Raw genomic sequence first — 22,392 nt, forward strand, 5'->3', positions numbered from 1 at the left:
ATCAGTCCCGCTAGCAGCGTTGTGCATTTGTGAACACACTGTGCAAAAGGATGCAGTTTGTAGCATACCAGGAACTGAAGCACATTGAACAGTACTGCCCTAGAATGCACAATGGAAGTGAATCAAAATGTGTTATTTATGCTTGTGTCGCTTTTCACTTTTCTTCTTCTTGCACACAGTTTGGAACTCTTTTTCTTTTCCTCGGTTATCGCTTCCGAACGAAGCACAATGTATTCATGCAAAGTTTCGCAGCATTTTGGATTACTGTGTGGCGTTCCACAAGGCCTTAACAGAGATACGTTAATCTTATTAAATCTTGTCTACGGCAGAACCTTCAAATCTTTTATCAGGCCTTTTTGTTTTTTGGATATGAATAAATTAGGCTGTACAGCAATAACAGGATCCCCCCCCCCCTCAAACTACTTTAATTTTCCACCAGAAAATCAGAAAATATACTGTAAGCCAGTGTTTCTCAAACTTCAGATATCTGCATATCCCTTGTTAAATTTTCATTATTACCAAGTATACCCCTAATTAATTAATAAAAAAATACATTAATTAATTAAAATTAATAAATTAATTTAAAATATTAATTAAAATTAAATATCTATTTCATTTGAATTCATATGTTCATGTAAACAAAAAAATATGATTTATTTTTAAATTTTGATTCTCTAGAGATGTCAGACGACACTCTTATCAATTTCATTTGATCCAGATGCAAAATCAACGTTTTCTTATTGCTTACAGCTACTTGTATTTGCTATATTGCTCTCTTTTGGGGTTTTTATAAATCCAATCTTTAACCAATGATCCATACGTAAGAATTTGAAAGCTAAAAAAAAAAAAAAAATACTGTATTTACTCGAATATAACTCTAACTTTTTTCCCAAAATTAAAGCTAAAAAATCGTGTTGCGAAATACGTGCGGGAATTTTCGTAAACTAAAGTTTTCAGAAAAAAAACTGAAAATGGTGCGACTTACCAAGAAGCTCCTACTCGCCATCACTACTTTTGGCATCGAGAACAGTTTCTTTGCGTGCATCGTCAAAGTCATCTATCCAAATAGCGTCATCTTCTTTCCTATTATTTCAAGCAAAAATTACCAGTAATTTACAAGACTTGAGATACGTAGAGCAGCGAAGAATTGCATATGATTGGTGCAGTATTAATAAAAGATCGCGCGAACCAAAGACATTAGCATTTCAACAGTTGAGTTGAAATGCTAATTCTCTTCAACCGAATTCCATAATATCTGAAACACACATTCACTATATATATTTTAGTTTTAACACGTTAACGACGGGGGTGGTGTCAAGCAAACCATATGTTCCACCGGCAACATATGGTTTTGCTTGGCAGTTTCTGTTGGAGAGGGGATGTGATCAGTTTCTTTTAGTTAGTGCCGTTTTATCCCGGTTGTCTCTAATTGCACTGTTTGTTGAAAAATATAATGACTCCTTTAATTATGCATAGCCGAAAATTGCCACGTACCCCCTAACGACCTTTCTTGTACCCCCGGGGGTACGCGTACCACACTTTGAGAAACACTGCCGTAAGCCTACACATAAGCAAGGTTGCAGAAATTATACACACATTTCTTTTTTTCCTCCCTCGATGTCAGTGACACAGAAAGGTGTAAAGGCAACGGTAAAAGCTAAATGAAGATCATTTTAAGGACTTTTCAAATGAAGGAGCGTTACCTCCTGCAGACGTAGGCGTTTTCCGTCATGGAAACTCGGGATTTTCATCGCACAGAACAGGCAAACAGACCAGAAGAGCACATGCAATTACAGACAATGCACAGGCTTAGTCGTTCGGCCGAAATTCCAAACTGCTAAATTACTGCTGTTGGGTAGCTTATTAATGCTGAGAATTTGTGTGTGTGCAGCACAGTTTTAATGTCTCAGATTAACTCCAAGTGATGTCATTAACCGGTGGGAACGCGATGGCGAAACACACACATAAATTAACTCAAAGAGATAGGAAAATGTTGAAAAGGAGATGTTAGTTTTTCCTCATTCATTCAAAGATTTCGTCCGGATGAACACCATTATATTGACATTCTGCTTGTTAAAACAACCCAGTTAAATATCAACATGATGATGATGCCACTATACGGCAAGGGCTATAGCAAGATAGGTGTAGAAAATGGAAGTATAAAGGTTAGACTAGTTAACAGAGTATCTTTGAGAAGCATTACAACGGCGGTTGGAGACATGAAAAACACCCAGCTTCGTTAGCAAAACGAACTGCTATTTTGGTGAATGGGCGAGTATCTCTATCCGTTGATTTACATGATGAAAAATTTACACAGGAGTGACATCATAAATCTAAACGTACATCAATAGCATACTGTGGTTTGCAGAGTACTCAAGTGGTTGCATTCTTTTTACGTCGCACAATATAGGAAAACAGTTAACTACCCTTGTCTTGCGTAAAAATTCAATCATTTTGCTAATGAAAGTCGATTTATACGAATTAATTCTGGTTATTACCAGAAAATGTAAGTTTAGAAAAGTCATATGATTCAAAAAGTATTGTTATTATTTTGAGAACTCATTTTTGATTGTCTAGTAGCAATTGTATAAATAAATACAGTTCGACCACAGATGAGATAATCCTTGACTTCTGTTCGTGAAGGCAGAATAAATTTATTCCGATAATAGGGTAATCAATGCGTTTCGTATGATGAGTGTTTTTTTACACTTGGAAATATTAGTTTTATGAACATTCTAGTTTTTAAAGTGGTAACTATTTTGTTTGTATAACAGTTGGAAAATTTTACGTATAAAGCACGTGATTTCGCATGTTGGTGATGAACACATCATATTATTCCTTTCTTATCCTTCAACATGAATTGACTCTTCTTGGCACTCTGCCAGCTACGGTTCTCTCAACTGTGGGCAGACTATAACTGAATATTAGCTCGATTTTTCCATAAATAAAAAATACGCACACGCGCACCCAATGTCTGCGTTGCCCGGCTTGGTTCGGTTGGAATTACGGTCTGCAACTTAGATTATGAGAGTAGTGTTGTCTGTAAATTGTGTGCGCGCGCTCTTTGACCGGTTAGCCAAATGAAAAAATCCGAGTTTCGGGGGAAGAGGAACTTTTTGCCTCTGCATTGAGATTGGGTAACTCAACTTTATTTGGCAAGTCCTTATAGGACTTGAACTCATTTTTCCAGCCACATTTTTGCTCTTTAGAGCAAATGTGGCGACTGCGGTGCTTTGTGTAGCCACGCAACATTTGACCTTCAGTTAAAAAGGTCTGTATTCGAATCCGATTTTGGGCACGAATATTCTTTAAAGGAGCATTTCAGTTGAAGGAGAATTAGCCGATTTATACAACGATTGCATTGGCCTCATGACGTGTTACCTGTTCCGCAATTTAAACCAACTCCGATATATTGATTAATGTCTTAATTCAAGCTGTTACCGTAACTTTGAAATGGATAATGCCCATTCAGAAAAATTCTCTTTTACATTTTACTTGAATTTGAATGCATAGTAATTTCAGAGGTTTCGCTAGTTTAATTATAGGCAGCCCACTTCTGCAAGTTAGTCCACAGTGATTTATTTTGTATAAGGTTTCCAATCGTGTCTGTGAGGACATTTTGGTATGCTTTTTTCACTCAAAAGACCTTGAAAATGCATTATTTTCAAATAATATAATGACTCGTGGTCTTAATGTTCTTTTGGCTACTCAGTGATGTGTTAATGGTCTTCTTTAATTACTTTCACTGTACTAGTAATATATGCAATTGATAAATGTAAATTAAAAATAATTAACATTAATCAAATATCCTAAATATTAATTAAAATAAATTACTATTAATTAAATAATATTAAATATTATAATCCACAATAAAATTGAATACACCGAATTGTACAAAACAATCAGAAACGTATCACGGAAGAAATAAGAAAATGCAGTTGTAAATTCATACAAGAAACAATTGAAAACAACTCCGTAGTCTTAAAAAAAAAAAAAAAAAGAAGAAGAAGAAGCCAAACAGCAATAAACAGATGGTTGCAGTCAAATTACAAGATGGGACCATAATCAGAAATAGATATACTATAGCAAAAAAAAAAAAAAATCAGAATTTTACTCGGTATTATATCATGACGAATTAAATACAGACAACTACGAAATAAATGAAGTGCCACAGATTCTACCGGAGGAAGTTATGTGGAGCCTCCAAAACTTGCAAAATGGAAAAGCTGCAGGTGGGTAAATGATCTATCAAGTCTTAGCAAAACTATTTACCTTATGTTTGAAGAAAAAAAGATGTACCAAGAATATAGAAGAAGGCTACCCTAATTCTGATACATAAAAAAGATGGAGTAGAAGTCTTGACGAACTACCGACCTATCAGTTTACCATCGGTGCTTTTCAAAGTGCTTAAGTCTTAGCTCATAGGCTTTGTACAACTCTATCCCTAGCACAACCAAAAGAACAGGCAGGTTTTCGAAGTGGCTTTAGTACAATGGACCATTTTCAAGTTGTACAACAGATTATTGAACGGTGTAATGAATCAGTTACCATTATGACAAAGCCTTTGATTCAGTAAAAACTTATGCAACACTTAAAGCATTACGAAACCAACAAGTGGATGAGCCATACGTCAGGGCCATCAGTTCAGCATACACCAATTCCACAGCAGCAATTCATTTCATTTGAAACATCTCTACTGTGGAAATACAGAGGAAGTATAAGACAGGGTGACACAATATCGCCAAAATTATTCACAACGTGCCTAGAATATTCAAACTTCTTGATTGGGAAGGGAAAGGTCTGAAGATATATGGAAGATATTTAAGCCATTTACGCTTTGCAGATGACATAGTTATCTTTTCTTCAGCTGCTCACGAATTACAGACTCGTATCCATGAACTCCTAAGAAATACAGGTTGGATTCCACAAGAGGAAAACGACCACGACGCCGACCTAAATCACATTAGATTGATATCATCAGATTTGCATGACATGAGAAAGGAGAGCCATGGACAGACCGTTTTAGAGTAATCTTGGAAAGGCCTTCATCCAGCAGTGGATTGACAATGGCTGATGATGGTGAATATTAAATAATATTAAATATTAATGAATAAGTAATTAGTATTGATAGAATAATAATAATTACCATTTGAAAATATTTACAAAATTAATACTCGGATGTGTGTATACTCTAAAAACTTTTTAAATCTATTTTATACAGGGTGTCCCAAAATTCACGCAAGATTTAAATTTAGCGCCATTTGTGCGGTAAAGTGTTGCCAACGAGAAAAAAAAAGACAGCGTGACAGCTGACAGTTCAGGGTTATTAAAAAATGGAGCGCTACACGAAAGAACAGCGCATTTTCATTGTTGAGCAATATTTTAAAAATAATGACGGTTTGGCAGCCACAGTCCGCAATTTTCGTACAAAATATGGTCGGAATAGTGATTTAACTTCATCAACTGTGAAAAGATTAATTAAAAAATTCAAGGAAACTGGATCAATTAGTGATCTTATACACTCTGGCCGTCCTTCAACAAAAAGCATCGAAGCAGTTCGTGGGAGTGTTGCTGAGAGTCCAAGAACATCAATTCGGCACCGTGGTCTTGAATTGGGCATTTCGAGAAGCTCTCTACAGCGTATTCTCACGAAAGATTTGCATCTTTATGCTTACAAAGTTCATTTGACTCAAGAACTGAAGCCTACTGGCCACACACAGCGAAGAGAGTTCGTTGAATGGATTATGGAACAACAACAAGTGGATGCTTATTTTTCGAACAAAATCATCTTCAGCGATGAGGCTCATTTTCATCTTGATGGCTTCGTTAATCGACAAAATTGTCGCATTTGGGGTTCAGAAAATCCACGAGTGATTGTTGAGAAACAAATGCATCCACAACGTGTCACTGTTTGGTGCGGATTTTGGGCTGGAGGCATCAGCGTCCATTCTTCTTCGAAAATGCGGCTGGTAAGGCAATAACAGTTAATGGTGCTCGCTATCACGACATGATAATCCAGTTTTTTGTGCCAAATTGCAAGATATGGATGTGGACGACATGTGGTTTCAACAAGACGGTGCCACATGCCATACAGCCCGAGAAACAATTCAATTACTGCATGAGTCATTTCCTGGTCGTGTAATTTCCCGTTTTGGTGATCAGAATTGGCCGCCCAGATCATGTGACTTAACGCCGTTGGACTTTTTTTCTTTGGGGTTTTTTGAAGTCTAAGGTTTATGCCAACAAGCCCACGACCACCCACGCCTTGAAGGAGGAAATTGAGCGCTGTATCAACGAAATTCAGCCACATTTATGCAAAACGTCATGGAAAATTTCGACAAAAGAGTGCGTATGTGCCAGCAAAGCCGTGGAGGCCATTTACCTGATATGCTATTCCATGCATAACCCTATACTGTATACTTTATGAATCAATAAGAAATTACAATTTTTAATTAAAAACCTGTGTTTTCTATCAAAATTACTTCTTGTGTGAATTTTGGGACACCCTGTATAAATCAAGTGGATATTAAATCCAGCATTATTTCAAAGCCGAATACAGAAACTATAAAAGTTTCGTACGAAGTTTGACCAGAAAGCTTACGGGAATACATTTGCTGGCATTTTTTAAATGTACTGTAATTCGTCATTTTTTTTTTTTTTTTTATATAGTAGCGTTGTAAAACGCGACCTAATGACTTCAGAGTAGAAAATATCACATATTTTAAAAGCACAGAGGAAACGATTTTTTTTTCTTAACGGTAACACAACTTATTAACATGCCAGTAGTGTTCGTCTTTTTTTTTTTTTTACTTTGATTTGTGCTGTGCCAGCTGTCCTTGAGATGTGCACTCACTTCTTGTTATGATTCGTTCGTTGCCAAAGGTTTGTTCTAAATACGTAATCTTGAAACAGTGCATTTCCCCATGATTCATCTATGTTGCTGTTTACTGGAAGTTTACAAGGACGATAGCATAAAGTTTAAATTGCAATTTCAAATATTTTAAATGAAGTTAAAACATCACATTCAATAAAATTTGTGTGAACTTTCAGATTAAAATGACTCCCCCAACCTTGGCGTTTTCTGGGGCGGGAATATCATTATTAAATGGTACTTAAGTTATATATATAGTGTGTGTGTGTTTCTATATCTAATTTACAAAAGACGGAATTTTACTCCACTTATATATTTAAAAAAAAAAAAAATTCACATTTGACGTCCGTAGACACCGTCTTCTGCTAGAAAGTAGTACGGTCGCAGATGCCTTTTCCACACAGAGTCGGTTAGGACAATCATAAACATCCAGTGCGTGATTCCAATCCGCAGAATAATATTTTTCCGAAGAATATTCCAGAATTTGCTGTTTTTTTTTTTCTTGTAGGGCATTCAGTTTCTCACTTAATGATCGACAAGATAAGCAAATATTTGTTTTAAATGCTGTAGTAACTCGTAAGCGAATATAATGCGGAAGGCGAAATTTAAAAAAAAAAATCGGATACAAAAGTACGTTGCGACTGTCCCCGAAAATCGAGGACCTTAGTTACTGTCCCTGCCATCGTTAATTGCACCAAATTTTAAGTTAGAAATTATTAAAATAGTTTGTAAATATAGTTGTCCTTGAGGGTTGGTTTGTTGAATAATTATGCGTGCCTAATATAATATATGTGTGTAAACGTAATACTTATTGCATTCTTATAAAATTTCAATTATGGGTCGTTATTACTATATTTCATGGGAACAGCCTTGTTTGTTTTCTTTTTTTCACTCACTGTACAAAAAAAAAAAAAAGTACAGTGATTCTGCAGGGGGGGGGGAAATTATGCACTGTTCTTGTCAACGTGCGGTATTATTAATTTGCTATCATTAGAAATAATAATAAAAAATTTATGCAATGTGTATATTCCCATATATTTTATCTTAAGCCATGAATATGTTATTTTTCAATTAGCAGTAGCTTTTATTGCTAGATTAAACCATGTATTTAATTCAAGCTTCCTGGGAGCTAAAATTCAAGATGTGAAGAAACAGAAAAGAAGGGTCTTAGTTTGTTATGTTTCTAGTAACAAATGATTTAGTAGTGATAAATACAGAATGACATTGGATGTGAAGGGGGGGGAGAGGGAAAAAGTGGGAAAGAGTGAAAATGGTTACTTTATTACTGAAATATGATAGTAATAGCTGATGAAAGGAGCTATGATAGCAAATGATTTGATGCAATAATTGTGAAATGGGCATGAGTGTTTGGATGTGTGGAGTAAGTTTGGTTGAAAAGACTTGTATAAGAGGAACGGCTTGCACTTGAATGGATGTGGCATCAGGTGCCTGGAGAAATTATTTATTGGAGTGAGGCCTAAGTCATAGAGAGTCAGAGAAAATAGATCATCAAAAGAGGATGTGTGTGTAAGTTCAGCTGGGGTATACAAAGATGATATAAATGTCAGTAAGCATGGTTATGAATCATATGAAGGTTGCCAGGGACTGCAGATGTAAGTATACAAAAAAACTAGGATTAACTTGCTATGTTGCACAAATGCTAGAAGTATCAGTAATAAAGGGGTTTGAGTTTGTTAATTTTTTTCTCCTATAATAGCCTGCCTTTCCTAGAGCCTCATCACATGCCTTCTCAATTTGGCCCTCATATTCAAATGTAGTAACTGGGAATTTTGAGTTTGAAGGATATAGTATTTTCACTATACTCATCACACTATCTGTATCTACCTGTGTGTGTGTGTTCTGTAAAGAGCGAAAAAGAGGGTACTATTGAGAAGGCATGTGATGAGGCTCTAGGAAAGGCAGGCTATTATAGGAGAACATAAAAGAATGCATCTGCTACCATTAAATATAGTCCTTTAGGTCTAGCTGACCATGCCATTGGATACCTTGCAGAGAATCAAATGGAAGAAAACTAATCCACTTCACCATAACAAATGCAAATTTGAAAGATTTCTTTTAGAATCATCAAAACATTTAAAACACCTAATCTAATCATAATAAATATGGTTGTATTAAACTTCCCAAGATTTGGGAAACTAATTCTTAGAGCTTTTAGTCTAATCTTTTTCTCTTATTGTTTTGTACAATTTTGTATGTTTTTGCAGTTTTAATATTATTTCCCTGACGATGTTTCAGTAACTGAGATGAAATATAGGATTAATTAAAATACGTGTTTAAATAAAGTAAGCACTCATTATTTAACAAATACATCCTGCTTCTGACACAGGGATACCCTTTGCATTCACTTAAGGATTTATTCTTTCTTTTACTTGAAGCATAACAATAAAATTCTCATGGGTAGCCTTTAGGAAGCACAGCAATTTTCTTTTCATACTCAGATACTTAGCTTTCTGTAAAGATACTCATAACGTTTCTAGCCTGCACTTTATATATTTCACAACTCTGCTCATCCTTATTCTCATGATGTAACTTCCATATCATCCTCTTATTGAATCTCCTGCTGCCAATTGACTATTTAGATTTATCTGCTGGTTTGAGCTCATTATAAGGTAATGGATAATGAGCTTGAACCAGCACATAAATCTAAATAGTCAATTGGAAGCAGGAAATTCATAAGAAGAGGATGATATGGAAGTTATATCATGAGAATAAGGATGAGCACAGTTGTGAAATATAAAGTGCAGGCTAGAAAAGTTATGAGTATCTTTACAAGAAAGCTAAACACCTGAGTATCAAAAGAAATTGGCTGTGCTTCCTAAAGGCTACCCATGAGAATTTTATTGTTATGCTTCAAGTAAAAGAAAGAATGAATCCAGAAAAGTACTTAAGTGAATGCAGAGGGTATCCCTGTGTCAGAAGTAGGATGTACAAGGGTGGTCTGAAAAGTTCTCGGCAATGAAAAACGAATTTCGTTCGTTTTTCATTTATTTATATATTTATAATTTCAAAATTATTTTTATTTTTCAACATAATCTCCCTTAAGACTAATACATTTATTCCAGTGATGCTCCAACGCCATTATCCCGTCCCTGTAGTGGTTCTCAGTGAGATCTACAAAATACCCCTCTACAGCTGCAATCACCTTTTGATTCAAAGAAAAACACTGACCAGCGAGGAAGAGTTTTATTTTTGAGAAGAGATAGAAGTCAGAGGAAGCCAAATTTGGGGAATAGGGTGGATGTTCTAACAATTCATAGTGCAGATCCCTTAATTTTCCCATTGTCAAAACACCTTTGTGGGCAGGTGCATTATCCTGATGAAAGATGATTTTTTTTTTCTTCTGCAAACCAGGTCTTTTCTCATGAATTTTTGTTTAGTCTGGTTAAAAGATTGGAATAATATTCCCTGGTTACTGTTTTACCCTTTTCAAAATAATAAACAAAATGCCTTTAGCATCCCAAAACACTGATACCATGACCTTCTGATGGAAACCAACTTTTTCTTCTTTGGCACTGAGCAACAGGCTTCTGTCCACTGTTTTGACTGCTGTTTGGATTCTGGTATGTAATGGCGAATCCAAATCTCATCCATAGTAATAAATTGATGCACAAAATCAATTTTCTTGTCAAAACACTCCAAGCACTGTTTAGAAATTTTCATGCGAGTGCGTTTTTGATCTGCTGTGAGCTAGCACGGCACCGATCTTGTACAAAGCTTTTTCATTTGCAATTCTTCATGCAAAATATATCCTACACGTTCTTTTGAAATGCCTATAGGCTCAGTAATTTCATGCACTTTGACTTGCTGGTCATCCAATACCATATCGTGCACTTCATCAATGATTTCTGGTGTCATTACACTTTTTGGATGTCCTTCACATGGATCATCTTTAAGGCTGGTACGGCTACGTTTAAACTTGGCACCCCATTTCTTAATTGTTGAAAACAAAGGAGAAGAGTGCCCATAAACTTTTATGAACTTCAAATGAATTTCTTTTGTCGTTAAATCTTCTTTTACACAGAATTTTATAACCGCAAGATACTCAATTTTATCCATTTGAAGGGATACAGAACACTTGCTTCAGACAGCTGTATAAAACAAACTCCTTGATAGAATGACTTGCAATTTCACATGGATGCTTATGACAGATGTACCAACTTAGGGGAAAAAATCTTGCCGATAGTGTTACCATCTATAGTCGAGGCCGAGAACTTTTCAGGCCACCCTTGTATTGTTAAATAATGAGTGCTCACTTTACTAAGATCTATCGACCTACTGCTGGCAACTTGGTGTGCACTATGTTGGATAAAGAGATTGAGGTGCAATGCAAAGGATATTCTAGAGCTTTTGCATAACCAAGATAAAAATGCAGCAATAGAGACAGATGTTCTCTCAGTACATGCACTTAAAGGAGTGCTCAGCTGAACTGGCTAAGCCCTTGACATACTCTGGGTCTCAGCTTAGGAAAGATCACACAGAAGTGGAAAGAATATATGCTAACCCTATTGTACACAAACTGATGTCAGTATCTCTGGAGTGGTGGTGAAATTTCTGACAAGCTGGTAAGAACTCATATATAAAAATGTGTTGACCGACAAGCTAAACTTTGCATCTTAGCAATTTTCTCATATTTTTGAACAGTGTTTCAGTCCTTAATGCAACCACACCTTGCATGTGCATATTTGGTCTGGATTCTGAGGAGAAAAAATCTGTGGGAAATATGCAAAGAGTTACAAAGGTTATATTGGGTTAATGGAATGTAGATTATGAAGACAGATTGAGAGTACACTGCTTGGAAAGAAGTCAATCCACCATAGTGTGAGAAACAAACAGCTAGGCCTCCCACATTAATAAGATGTAGGACTTCCTTTTGCTACGATGACTGCAGCAATCCTACAGGGAATACTTTCCACAAGCATAAGATTGCAATCAGTGGGACTTTTGGACCCCCATCCTTCCTGTAGGCATGTAATGAGGTCCTGGACAGACTGTTGTGGGGAGACATCCCTTGACCTCACTCGACACTCCAGTTCATCTCACAGATGTTCAACAGGGTTGAGATCAGGGTTCTGTGGAGGTCAGTCAAAGTGTGGTGACATTCATGTCCATAAACCATGCAGTTACAGCAGTAGCCTTATGGCATGGTGCATTATCTTGCTGAAAGAGACAATGGTCAGTTCATTAGAAATGCCACAATGATAGAAGCATTTTGAGTTGTCCAAAATGTTCAAATACTTCTTGGAGTTCATTGTTCACGACATCATAAACAGAGGTCTGGGGCCAAGCCAGAAAAACAGGACCATACCATCACACTGCCATGAATTTCATAGCCGTGGTTACACACTCTGGTATGAGATTCACCATCTGCCACACCCATCCATCTGCTTGGTAGAGGATGTAGCGTGATTCATCACTCCATAACACAGCTTTCCAAGCTTCCACGTCCCACTGTACACATTCTTTACACCACTGAAGATAATGTTGATTTGGGTAATTTGGGGCTTGATATTGCAGTTCTACCATGAAAACCCATGTTGTAAGCCTTGGTTCTGAATGTTTTTGTGCAGATTCATGTTCCAGTTGATGCCTGAAATTCTGTATTCAATGTGTCAGTCATTAAATGGCGTTTTTTTACATTATCCTTCGTAATGTCCTACGTTCACATTTGGTGAATGTAATGGGTCATCCACTGTGGCTAGTACTTGCAGTTGACCCTTGCTCTTTTATCTTAGTATGGTATCACTCATTGTTGACTTAAGATTTCCCAATTTCTCAAACAGATAGATCTGATGCATGGCATGACATCCTGTCAATTAAAGATGCCAAGAAATTATATTCTTAGTTTAACCCTTCATCCAAGTGTAATCACATGAAGTAACTTCATGACTGGGAAATGTGTATATAGAGGCTAATGACTTCATATTGCTTGCCTTAGTATCCCATAATGCAAAGCACATATCCTTACGTAATGTCATATATAATGCTATGCATTATGGGAAGGGTCACAACCAGACCAGTTATCTCTAATCAAGAGTATTTTAGTAATAAGATGTGACACTTTTTGGCTATTTATATGTGGAAACATGACTTCTGCATTACTTCAATCTTGGTATTACTTCTAGGTCTCTGGCTCCCACTGATGAGACCTCAATTAAGGTCGAAACCAGTCTGGGTAGTGACCCTTCCCATAAATGCATAGCATTATACATGTCTGTAAGGAGATGTGCTTTGCATTATGGGATACTAAGGCAAGTGATGTGAAGTCATTATTAGCATCTATATAAAGTTGGCCAGTTATGAAGTTATTACTTCATGTGCAAACTTTGTTTGCTTATCAACTGGACACAGTTACACTGACTTGGAGTATCATATTCCACCAATTTATACCAGCTACAAACACGTCACTTATTACATGGCACAATGCACCTTGCAGTATACTTGCATACATTGGTAAACAGGAGAAATCAAGATGATATGAGGGAGGTCCATGAACTTCTGAGTTTTATCCAATATCAAATGATATCAGATATAGTGATATATATGGAAAGCAAGGAGAGTACAAGGGAGCATCCTTGGAAGTTTGTGTATGGTTCAGAAAGGAGTGAGAGCCAGATTTTCTTTCACAGAACAGTGAGTGCATCTAATGTGAATGAGTTTAAGAGAATGTATGACAGCTGATGAGGGTGATGTATAGCTTCCCTCATGAGTCCTTGATTCCCTATAGGTCCCTGATAATAATATAAGGATGCAAAGATGGCCTAATCTTAATTTGGAGGTGCATGGTGCTGACTGACAAAATTGGAATATTGAAAACCATGATGTGGGATATATTAACTGAAACACTGAAAGCTTAAAGGAACAACAACTTCCATTTTTTTTTTTTTTTTCTATACCATTATCAGCCTCTGGGACAAACGGCAAAAGAAATAACACATATATGTTATAGTTGCCATTTCTAATTCCATGGAGAGGGTTGAAGAAAGATATGATTGTTATTGACATTTCTAGGGCATTCGATCAGGTCCAACATAAGAAGTCTCCTTACTTAACTACCATCTTATTTACTACTTTCTGGCCTTTGCAGATTAAGTCACTAATCTCTTCTCTTCTGACCTGGAGGAGCCAAGGTCAGAAGAGACACACACACATTCTTCCTCATGTATAAGAATGACCTTCTCTCACTAAAGTCAAATCCTATCCATAGTTTTGCTGATGACAGTGCACACCACTGTTTTCATTTGAACAGTCTTCCCCATACATTTTCCATATAGTTTACCATAACTATGATCTCCCATTCATGTGTCATCTCCTATCTAGGAGGTGGACTACCATGATGTAACTCATGGTTAACTATAGGTGTAACGACACGTGGTGTGAGGACACCACATATTGTCGTAAGTATTCATGACTGTAATTTGTGTGTGTTCAAGGAACCGGTTTGCCTGTTTAGGGAAATCTACAGCTTCTCAAAAAATATATAAAAGATTCATTCTTTTTTGGTGATCATTTACCCTGATCCCGGCATTGTCTTACACAATTTTCAGCATTTATCAGCTTTTTGAGAAGCTGTAGATTTCCCTAAACACTTTTTATTTCTTTTTATTTCTTGTTACAGTGAAGGAAAGTGCCCTCCTTATTTACCAACCCTGTTTCACATCTTAACCATCTTTCCCTGTATTCATTCTGTGCGTTAAGGCTTGAGTGCTGGGAGCACATCATGTTGGAGGTTTAATGGAGTATTGATAGCACTAAGAAAGGATTAAAAACTAATTTTAATACTTCTAATATTTTGTCTCAGTTATTGAGTGATTGTGTGAAAAGTGTTATTTGTACTTGTACACACACACACACACAACAAAGACAATACAATACTCAAATGAAACATGTGGGCGACTCTAAAGTTCTGTTCAGATGGTACAGCCTCCCTGGATGTTTGTAGGCAGCCTAGGATATAAACTGGGACCTCTGACGATTATTGTTTCCCAAATTTTGGGAAGTTTTATGCATCTGTATTTGTTTAAATTAGGTTTATTTCTGAGTGCTGCTGCAGATTCCAAAAACAGTCTTTCCTTTTAAAATTTACTTATTGCAGAGCATGGTGGTTTTCTTCCAGAAGATCCTATGAGTGGTATCCAATACATGGTTTGTAAGACCAGATTGATCATAGTTAGGATTGCAGATGTATGATTTGTGTCCATCTAAATGCATGGTATCTGACTGCCTGTTTGTCTGAAGTAAGCCAACTTGCAGGAACAGGGTACTCCAAGCACTGAGAGAGGAGGGAGCTTATCTTTGGTAAATGGATAAAGGTAGTGGGGCTATATAAAAGATTCATTCTTTTTTGGTGATCATTTACCCTGACCCCGGCATTGTCTTACACAATTTTCAGCATTTAGCTTACAGAATTTAAAAAAAAAAAAAAAAAAAAAAAAAAAATCAATCTTTTCCCCCATTCCTTGGCCTTCTCATGAAACTGGAAACTTGCTACCCTTATGCATTCTACCAGAGATAAGCTCTATCCTCTCTCAGTACCTGGAGTATATAAAGTACTCTGTTCCTGCAAGTTGGCTTATTTCAGACAGACAAGTAGATCAGCCACCATCCATTTAGATGAACACAAATCTTACATCTACAATGATGACTATGGTCAATCTGGTCTTGCAGACCATGTATTGGACACCACTCACAGGGTCTTCTGGAAGAAAATCACCATGCTCCACCATACTAAATTTAAAAGGGAAAGACTATTTTTGGAATCTGCAGGGGTACTCAGAAATTGACCTAATTTAAACAATTACGGATGCATAAAACGCTCCAAAATTTGTGAAATAATAATCATCAGAGATTCTAGTTTACATCCTGGATAGGACTTTAGAGCCACCCACTTTTTTTTATTTATTTTATGTTAGGCCCATATACAAGAGGTTGACTGGTCAACCTATAGTATGTTAGTACTGTATATGGGTAGTGGGTTGGGAAAGGAAAAACTTGTTTACATTTGATTTGATTTAAAAGACTGTATGTTGTATTCCTTGGGAAATACGTCAAGTAGCTGTACTGTTCTACAGTACAGCAGTAGCTGTACTGTAGGAGGGATGAAGGAGGAGGAAAATGGGCTTAGTACAGAGTGGGGGAAATTATTGATGCTGTTTCAGATGAACATTTCCCTTGGAAATATTTATAGAATATACAAATTGCAGGGACTAAACATCTTTGTGAGAGTGAGGGGAGCGAGTTGGTAAGAGATGAGTCATTTATCAGTCTAATTGCTCTCCTCTGTATTGAGTCAGGCATTTTGAGGGAGCTTTTAGGAGTATATGAAGGGCAGTATTCAATAACTGGGCAGATTTGTATAATGTTAACAGCTGTTCAGGGGTGAAGTAACGTCTTGAGTGAAAGAGAAATCCTAGTTTTTCGAAGCTGAGGATGCAATGGTTTGTGATGTATTTATGCCAGGAGAGGTTTGATTTGAGGGTAATTCCAAGAAAAGAGAGAGAGAGAGATCTCAAACTGTCTGGAAATGTGGGTATTGTCAAAAAGGATACTGGAGAAAAAAATGGTTCTTTTATGGGAAATAGGACAAAACTGGGTTTTACTAGCTTTGAAGTTGATGAGGTTATCTATGCCCATTGGAGGATGGCTTGGAGGTCAGAATTAAGGGCAGTGGTGGTTGATACTCTGTGGGTTGAAGTGAGTTGTGTAGAGTAAGGTGTGTTATCGTCTGCAAAACTGTGTATTGGATTGGAGGTCAACTGAAGTAGGTCTTTGATATACAGAAGGAAGAGAGTCGGTGAGAGAACCGAACCTTGTGGGACCCCAGCATTAGTTGGATGGTGAGAGGATAGGGAGGATAGGATTTTATTTTAAATGATCTCACCCTGGTGAGTGAGATTATTTAAAATAAAAAGTTATTCATTTGACATATGGTTGGATCTTTGGTGACTGCACTAAATGGCTATTGTATTCTGCAGAATTTATAATAGCCAATACTTTCTTGTCCATTGTAATGATCATGATCAAAATGACTAAAGCTCATCATTTCAGGAATGAATTATGAGGCATTTCAGCTGTATGAAATCTGTGCTACCTCAAACCAGAATTCAATGGTATCAGAAAACACATTTTGTCGGCACAACAAATTGCTTTTAGGAATTAGAGAAAATTCATGCTGTTTAGCAAAAATCCTATTTTCTGCAGTAGTTATTCTATGTTGCACTGAATTAATGACCTACTTGTCATTAACTCCTAATGAGTCAGCTGCTGACTTCACATCAGTTGCCTCAATTTCCCATTAATGCACAGCACATTTGCTATGCATGATGGGAAAGGACACCCAGACCAACCTTTATATAATGCTTCATTAATGAGAGCTAGACCATTGGAAATACTGAAAGCTGAATAATTGCAGTCATATTTTTCATATACAAGTAGTAAAACTGTATTTCCATATTATTAGAATACTGTGGATCAGAAATGGTTATATAAAGTTTTTTTATATAGAAATTATGGACTTTACAACCGTGTTATAAATAACTATTTTAATTTCCCGATGTTTTGATCTTCATATTAAGGTCATCATTTGGAGTATATACAAGGACAAGCTGAGTTACATTTCCCACAGTAAGCTAAAGAAACAATGATTTGATCACCAGTTATTCTGCTGGCACTCTAGTGGAAAATAAAATAAAATAAAATAGAGATAAACTTACAAATTATTTAATTATTTAGAAGCTACATCTAAGCTAATTTCCATTTAAGATTTTTTTTTTCCTGGTTAGAAAAGAACAAAAAATAAAATATATTCTTGTTTTAAAGCATCATCCAAGCATAAGCAAACAAAAGTTTATCTTTACAACTAGATTACTTGTGAGGTCAGCATCCTCTATATAACAAGTGCATTATGCATTTTGCAAAATATATAGCAACTCAGATTCTAATGAAACTTTAAATTTGGGATGGTGACTAAATTTTGTCGATTTTTTTAATTAGACCATTTTTAGCTGCACATTTATGTTTGTGGTAAACGATGGTAAATAAACTGTCTACAGTGTATAAGGAATGGTATTATTTACACAGTAATTCTGCTTGAAAAAATATTTTTTTATGATTGTTTAGGGTCATTTCTATATTTATGTAGATATGCCGGTTTTGATTAGAAGCTTGTTTTTCATCATGTCATTAATACAGTAAGCTTGTATTATTAATTAACATAGTTACTTCCAAATTTCTTGTATATGTATGTATATATATTTTAGCTCCCAGTGGTATTGGAGTTTTGAGCAGTACATCAGCAAATAATGGAATTTCAGGAATGTCACCTGTTTCTAGCAGTCTTTCACAGCCAGCGTTTCCTGGCATTCACAGCAGCAGTTTTATGTCTCCTGCTGTAAGTAAACCATGTTTGTATTACATAATAATTGTTTACATAAAAATTTATTTAATGCACAAAAACTGATTCTTCTCTATTCAAGACATATACAGCTGTTAAACTTATACAAATCTTCTCTGCTTTAGGATACCATTTTTATATTTGGGGTGCTGCATAGAAAATTTCTATGAAAGATGCATGATAATACAGTAGAATCTCTCTTAACAGGCAACAACGGGACTTCACTGATTCTGGATACGAGATTTTGCCGGATAGTTGAATATATATTTCGAGAACTTAACTGTTCATGTTTTGTGATGCCATCTGTAGAAATTGCTGCATGTGAAGTTCGTTGGTTGTGTTTTTCGATCTGCCGGCCATAATTAAATAAATAACATCAAAAATCGTGCAGATTTTTTTTAAATTTAAAACACACACACATAATTTTAGATTTCACAAAGTCAAATTTAAACAGCATTTTAAAATTACAGTACATATTATCACATGAAAGTTGTTGTGAATTTCTTAGTGGGACGACATAACTTTGAATGTCTGACTGCTTACAAGATTGTCATCAGAGCTTTAAAAATTCACTGTGTATACAATGAAGTTTCATAACATCATGTGCTGACATAGATGAATGTTGCTCGGCAAATCTTATGAAAGTCTGCAATCCTTCGTCAGCTTCCTTCCACGTAACTTTCTTAGTCTGCATGCCGTCGTCCTCATCATCTTTCTCAGTACATGTTCGATTATTTGGCATCATCAAGAGAGAGAGAGAGAGAGAGTGACATGAATGGAATTGTCTACATCCACCCAAGCCTGCACCTTCTCTTCACTAACACAAACCTTCTCCAAATGTATTACTGAATCCAAGATGTCGGACACGGGATGTGTTTTAAAACCATGAAAATCTTCGTCACTTGATCATCTTGACCAACGATCATCTTCAAACATGATAGTTTGCCACAATTTACGTCAACAGGGATGTAAAGTAATGTTCTTTACATTCTTCCAGGCAAGAGACAAAGTAAATATGGCTTCTTTCAATGTGAACTGTTTCTGAAAATCTTGGATGCTGTCTTCAGAGTTCACACATCAATGCATAACAAGAGAGTAATAGTTCATCTTTATATTCTCTCAATGACTCCTTGGTCCATCGGTTGGATAAGGCTTGTTACGCTGGGCGGCAGAAACAGCAGAAATGTTTTCAAATTTAAGTCTTCAGCTGGGGGATGGGTGTGGCAATTGTTCAACAAAAGAATCACTTTTCTGTTTGTTGGTAAACCCTTTTCCCTTAAATGATCCATCACACTGGGCATGAATACACTATGAAACCATTCTTTGAATATGTCACAATCCATCCATGCGTTCTTTTGTGTTTGATAATGGATAGGCAGATTTTTCACATTTTTAAAACACCATGGATTGCAGTACTTGCCTGCCACTGACAATCTTACTTTTGTGCATACCTGCAGCATTTATGCATACTACCACAGTTATGCAGTCCTTGTTCTGCTTAAAGTCCTTCGGTGAGGCTTCCATCACACAAGCCAAAGTTGACGTGGGAAGACACTTCCATAACAATCCAGTCTCGTTGGCATTATATATTTGTTCCACAGTCATATTATTTTCACCCACAATTTTCTGAAATTGCTCAATGAACTCATTTGCAGACACTTCATCAGCACTCCTCTATTCAGCAGACACATCTAACTTACGGATTCCATACTTTCTTTGAATTGGTTAAGCCACTCAATGGAAAATCCACACTCGCCTTGCATCTTTATTTTCATGTGCAATTCCTTTGCTTTTTCTTGCACCATCAGTCCATAAATGCAAGCTCCCTCTGATCTTTTCAGGGCAAACCATTCGTATAACACACAATCTAATTCTTCATACTGGGATTGGTGTACAGTTTCTGATTTTTCTGCAGCTTTTGTAGATTCTGTTTGCATCATGAATCTCTGGAGTTGACTACCTTGTTTCTTTATATCGTACAAAGTTGAACTTCCAACTTTATATTCCTCCATTAATTTCGTTCTGCTGACACCTCTCTTCATTTTCTCCAGCAATTCAAGTTTTAACTTGAGAGTGAGAACATTTCTCTTATGTTTTGCAAGAGTGGGCATAGCGACACCACGTGAGCTAGGAGCGTGCATATATGAATGTAGTTTGTTGTGCGAGTTCTGGCTGCACAATATACAAAACAACCCACACGATCTGTCTTAGCCAATGAGCCGCTCTGAGTATTGTGTGAAGCATACGTTCAGGAGTCGCATGCCCCACGTGACTCAGCTGTACATACGACAGTGTTGCCAGAATGCAAGCCCATTGTATATTTTTCTTATCTCATAGGCTTAAATTTCGGGTTTAAATTTAGACATTCAAAAGTGCCATTGTTTTGGGTTAATTGGGTGCCAGTTACGAGAGATTTTATGTATCTGGTTAATATGGAAAAGGCAGTCCCACTTAATGACTTGTCTGTCACTTAACTAAACTCAGATAGAAACCTTTCTGTAGATATATTAATTGTAAGCATTATGCTGAACTTACTTTCATTGTTCCTGTATTGCTAAAACTAAAAATATGTGCTTAAAGATACTTGGTTTATAATTTTTATACTTGGTTTTAATCCTTTTCCCAAGTAAGCAAAACAGAGTTTTGTGTGTGAAATATATTCATGTCCAGAAATGTGAGCTCCCTCTGATCTTTTCAGGGCAAACCACTCATATAACATATGATCTAATTCTTCACACTGGGATTATACTGAGCTACTTGTATATAGAGGCTAATGACTTTGTATCATTTGCCTTAGTGTGTATCCCATAATGCAAAATACACCCCTTTCATGCATGTATAATGCAATGCATAATGTGAATGGCCACTCACTACCCAGATCCAGGAGAGATACCAAGGTTGAAGTAATTCAGAAGTCATATATATGTTACCGCTAAAGTGCAGATTATCTAGGTATTGTGCAGATTAACTACGGTGATCCGTTAATGTGCGGAAAATTGTTTCATTTCTCAAATTACCTAGGTAATCTGCACATTACCTACTAGACACTTGTTAAAGTGAAAATAAGATCTTTGCTGGAACAACAGCAACGTTTCTGTATGTTTAAATTAAGATAATGTTATTTATTTATTTTTTGATATCTAAAGAATCAAGTTAATACAATCAACAAATTAGTTGATAGAATCAATCATCAATCAATTAATATAATACAAGGAATCAAACGGTTTAAAATATTATTACAATTAAGAAAAAAAACATATGATAAAATTATGTTTACTTATTAAAAAACCAAACTAAAAGTGGAGGGAGAGGGGGGGAAGGAGTAGGGAAAGGAAATGAGAGAAACAAACTTTTGAACTTTAACGATACAGAAGCCGTTAATGTGCACATTACCTAGGTAAAATGCAGAAACTCTTGATTCCGCACGTCAACGGAGCAAATCAGTTAATCTGCAGATTAGCTAGGTAATGTGCACATTAACGGTTTTCGCACTTTAGCGGTAACATATATATACATATCTCATATACAAGTAGACAAAAGGTGCTTGACCTTATTAATAAAAATCTCTGGATAAGAGAATAATATAGACTTCGTTTGGCTTACTTGTGAAAAGGATTAAAACCAAGTATAAAATTTCTTGGTATCTTCAACGTATAATGCACCCAAGGTAAAAAACTTTCTACATCATTCTCTCATCCAGAGAGTTTTATTAATATGGTCATGCACCTTCTGTCTATTTGTATATGATATATATATATATATATACACACTAAGGCAAGTGATATGAAGTCATTAGCCTCTATATACAAGTAGCTCAGACATGAATATCTTTCACATGCAAAACTTTGTTTTGCTTAGGGAAAAGGATTAAAACCAAGTATAAAATTTCTTGGTATCTTCAACGTATAATGCACCCAAGGTAAAAAACTTTCTACATCATTCTCTCATCCAGAGAGTTTTATTAATATGGTCATGCACCTTCTGTCTATTTGTATATGTATATGGTGTCTACTTGTATATGATATATATATATATATGTATATGATATATATATATATATATACATACATACGTATATCTCTTTTTTTCAACTTGGTATCTCTCCTGGGTC

The 22,392-nt window shown here is 36.1% G+C and overlaps 1 protein-coding gene across 2 annotated transcripts in view; it reads left to right on the forward strand.

Moving 5' to 3' along the window:
• The window catches only part of LOC150098431 (retinoic acid receptor RXR-alpha-B-like), a 289,067-nt gene that overhangs the window by 157,330 nt on the left and 109,345 nt on the right, over positions 1–22,392 (forward strand). For both annotated transcript variants that reach the window (XM_090405562.1, XM_090405561.1), the window contains one exon: positions 18,148–18,278. In XM_090405562.1, the coding sequence (XP_090261688.1) occupies positions 18,148–18,278 (131 nt within the window). The remainder of the gene's footprint in view (positions 1–18,147; positions 18,279–22,392) is intronic.

Source organism: Typopeltis vanoorti, chromosome 15 (assembly GCF_054136105.1).
Source record: "Typopeltis vanoorti isolate ZY-2024b chromosome 15, IOZ_Tvanoo_1.0, whole genome shotgun sequence".
NCBI classification, from domain to species: domain Eukaryota; kingdom Metazoa; phylum Arthropoda; class Arachnida; order Uropygi; family Thelyphonidae; genus Typopeltis; species Typopeltis vanoorti.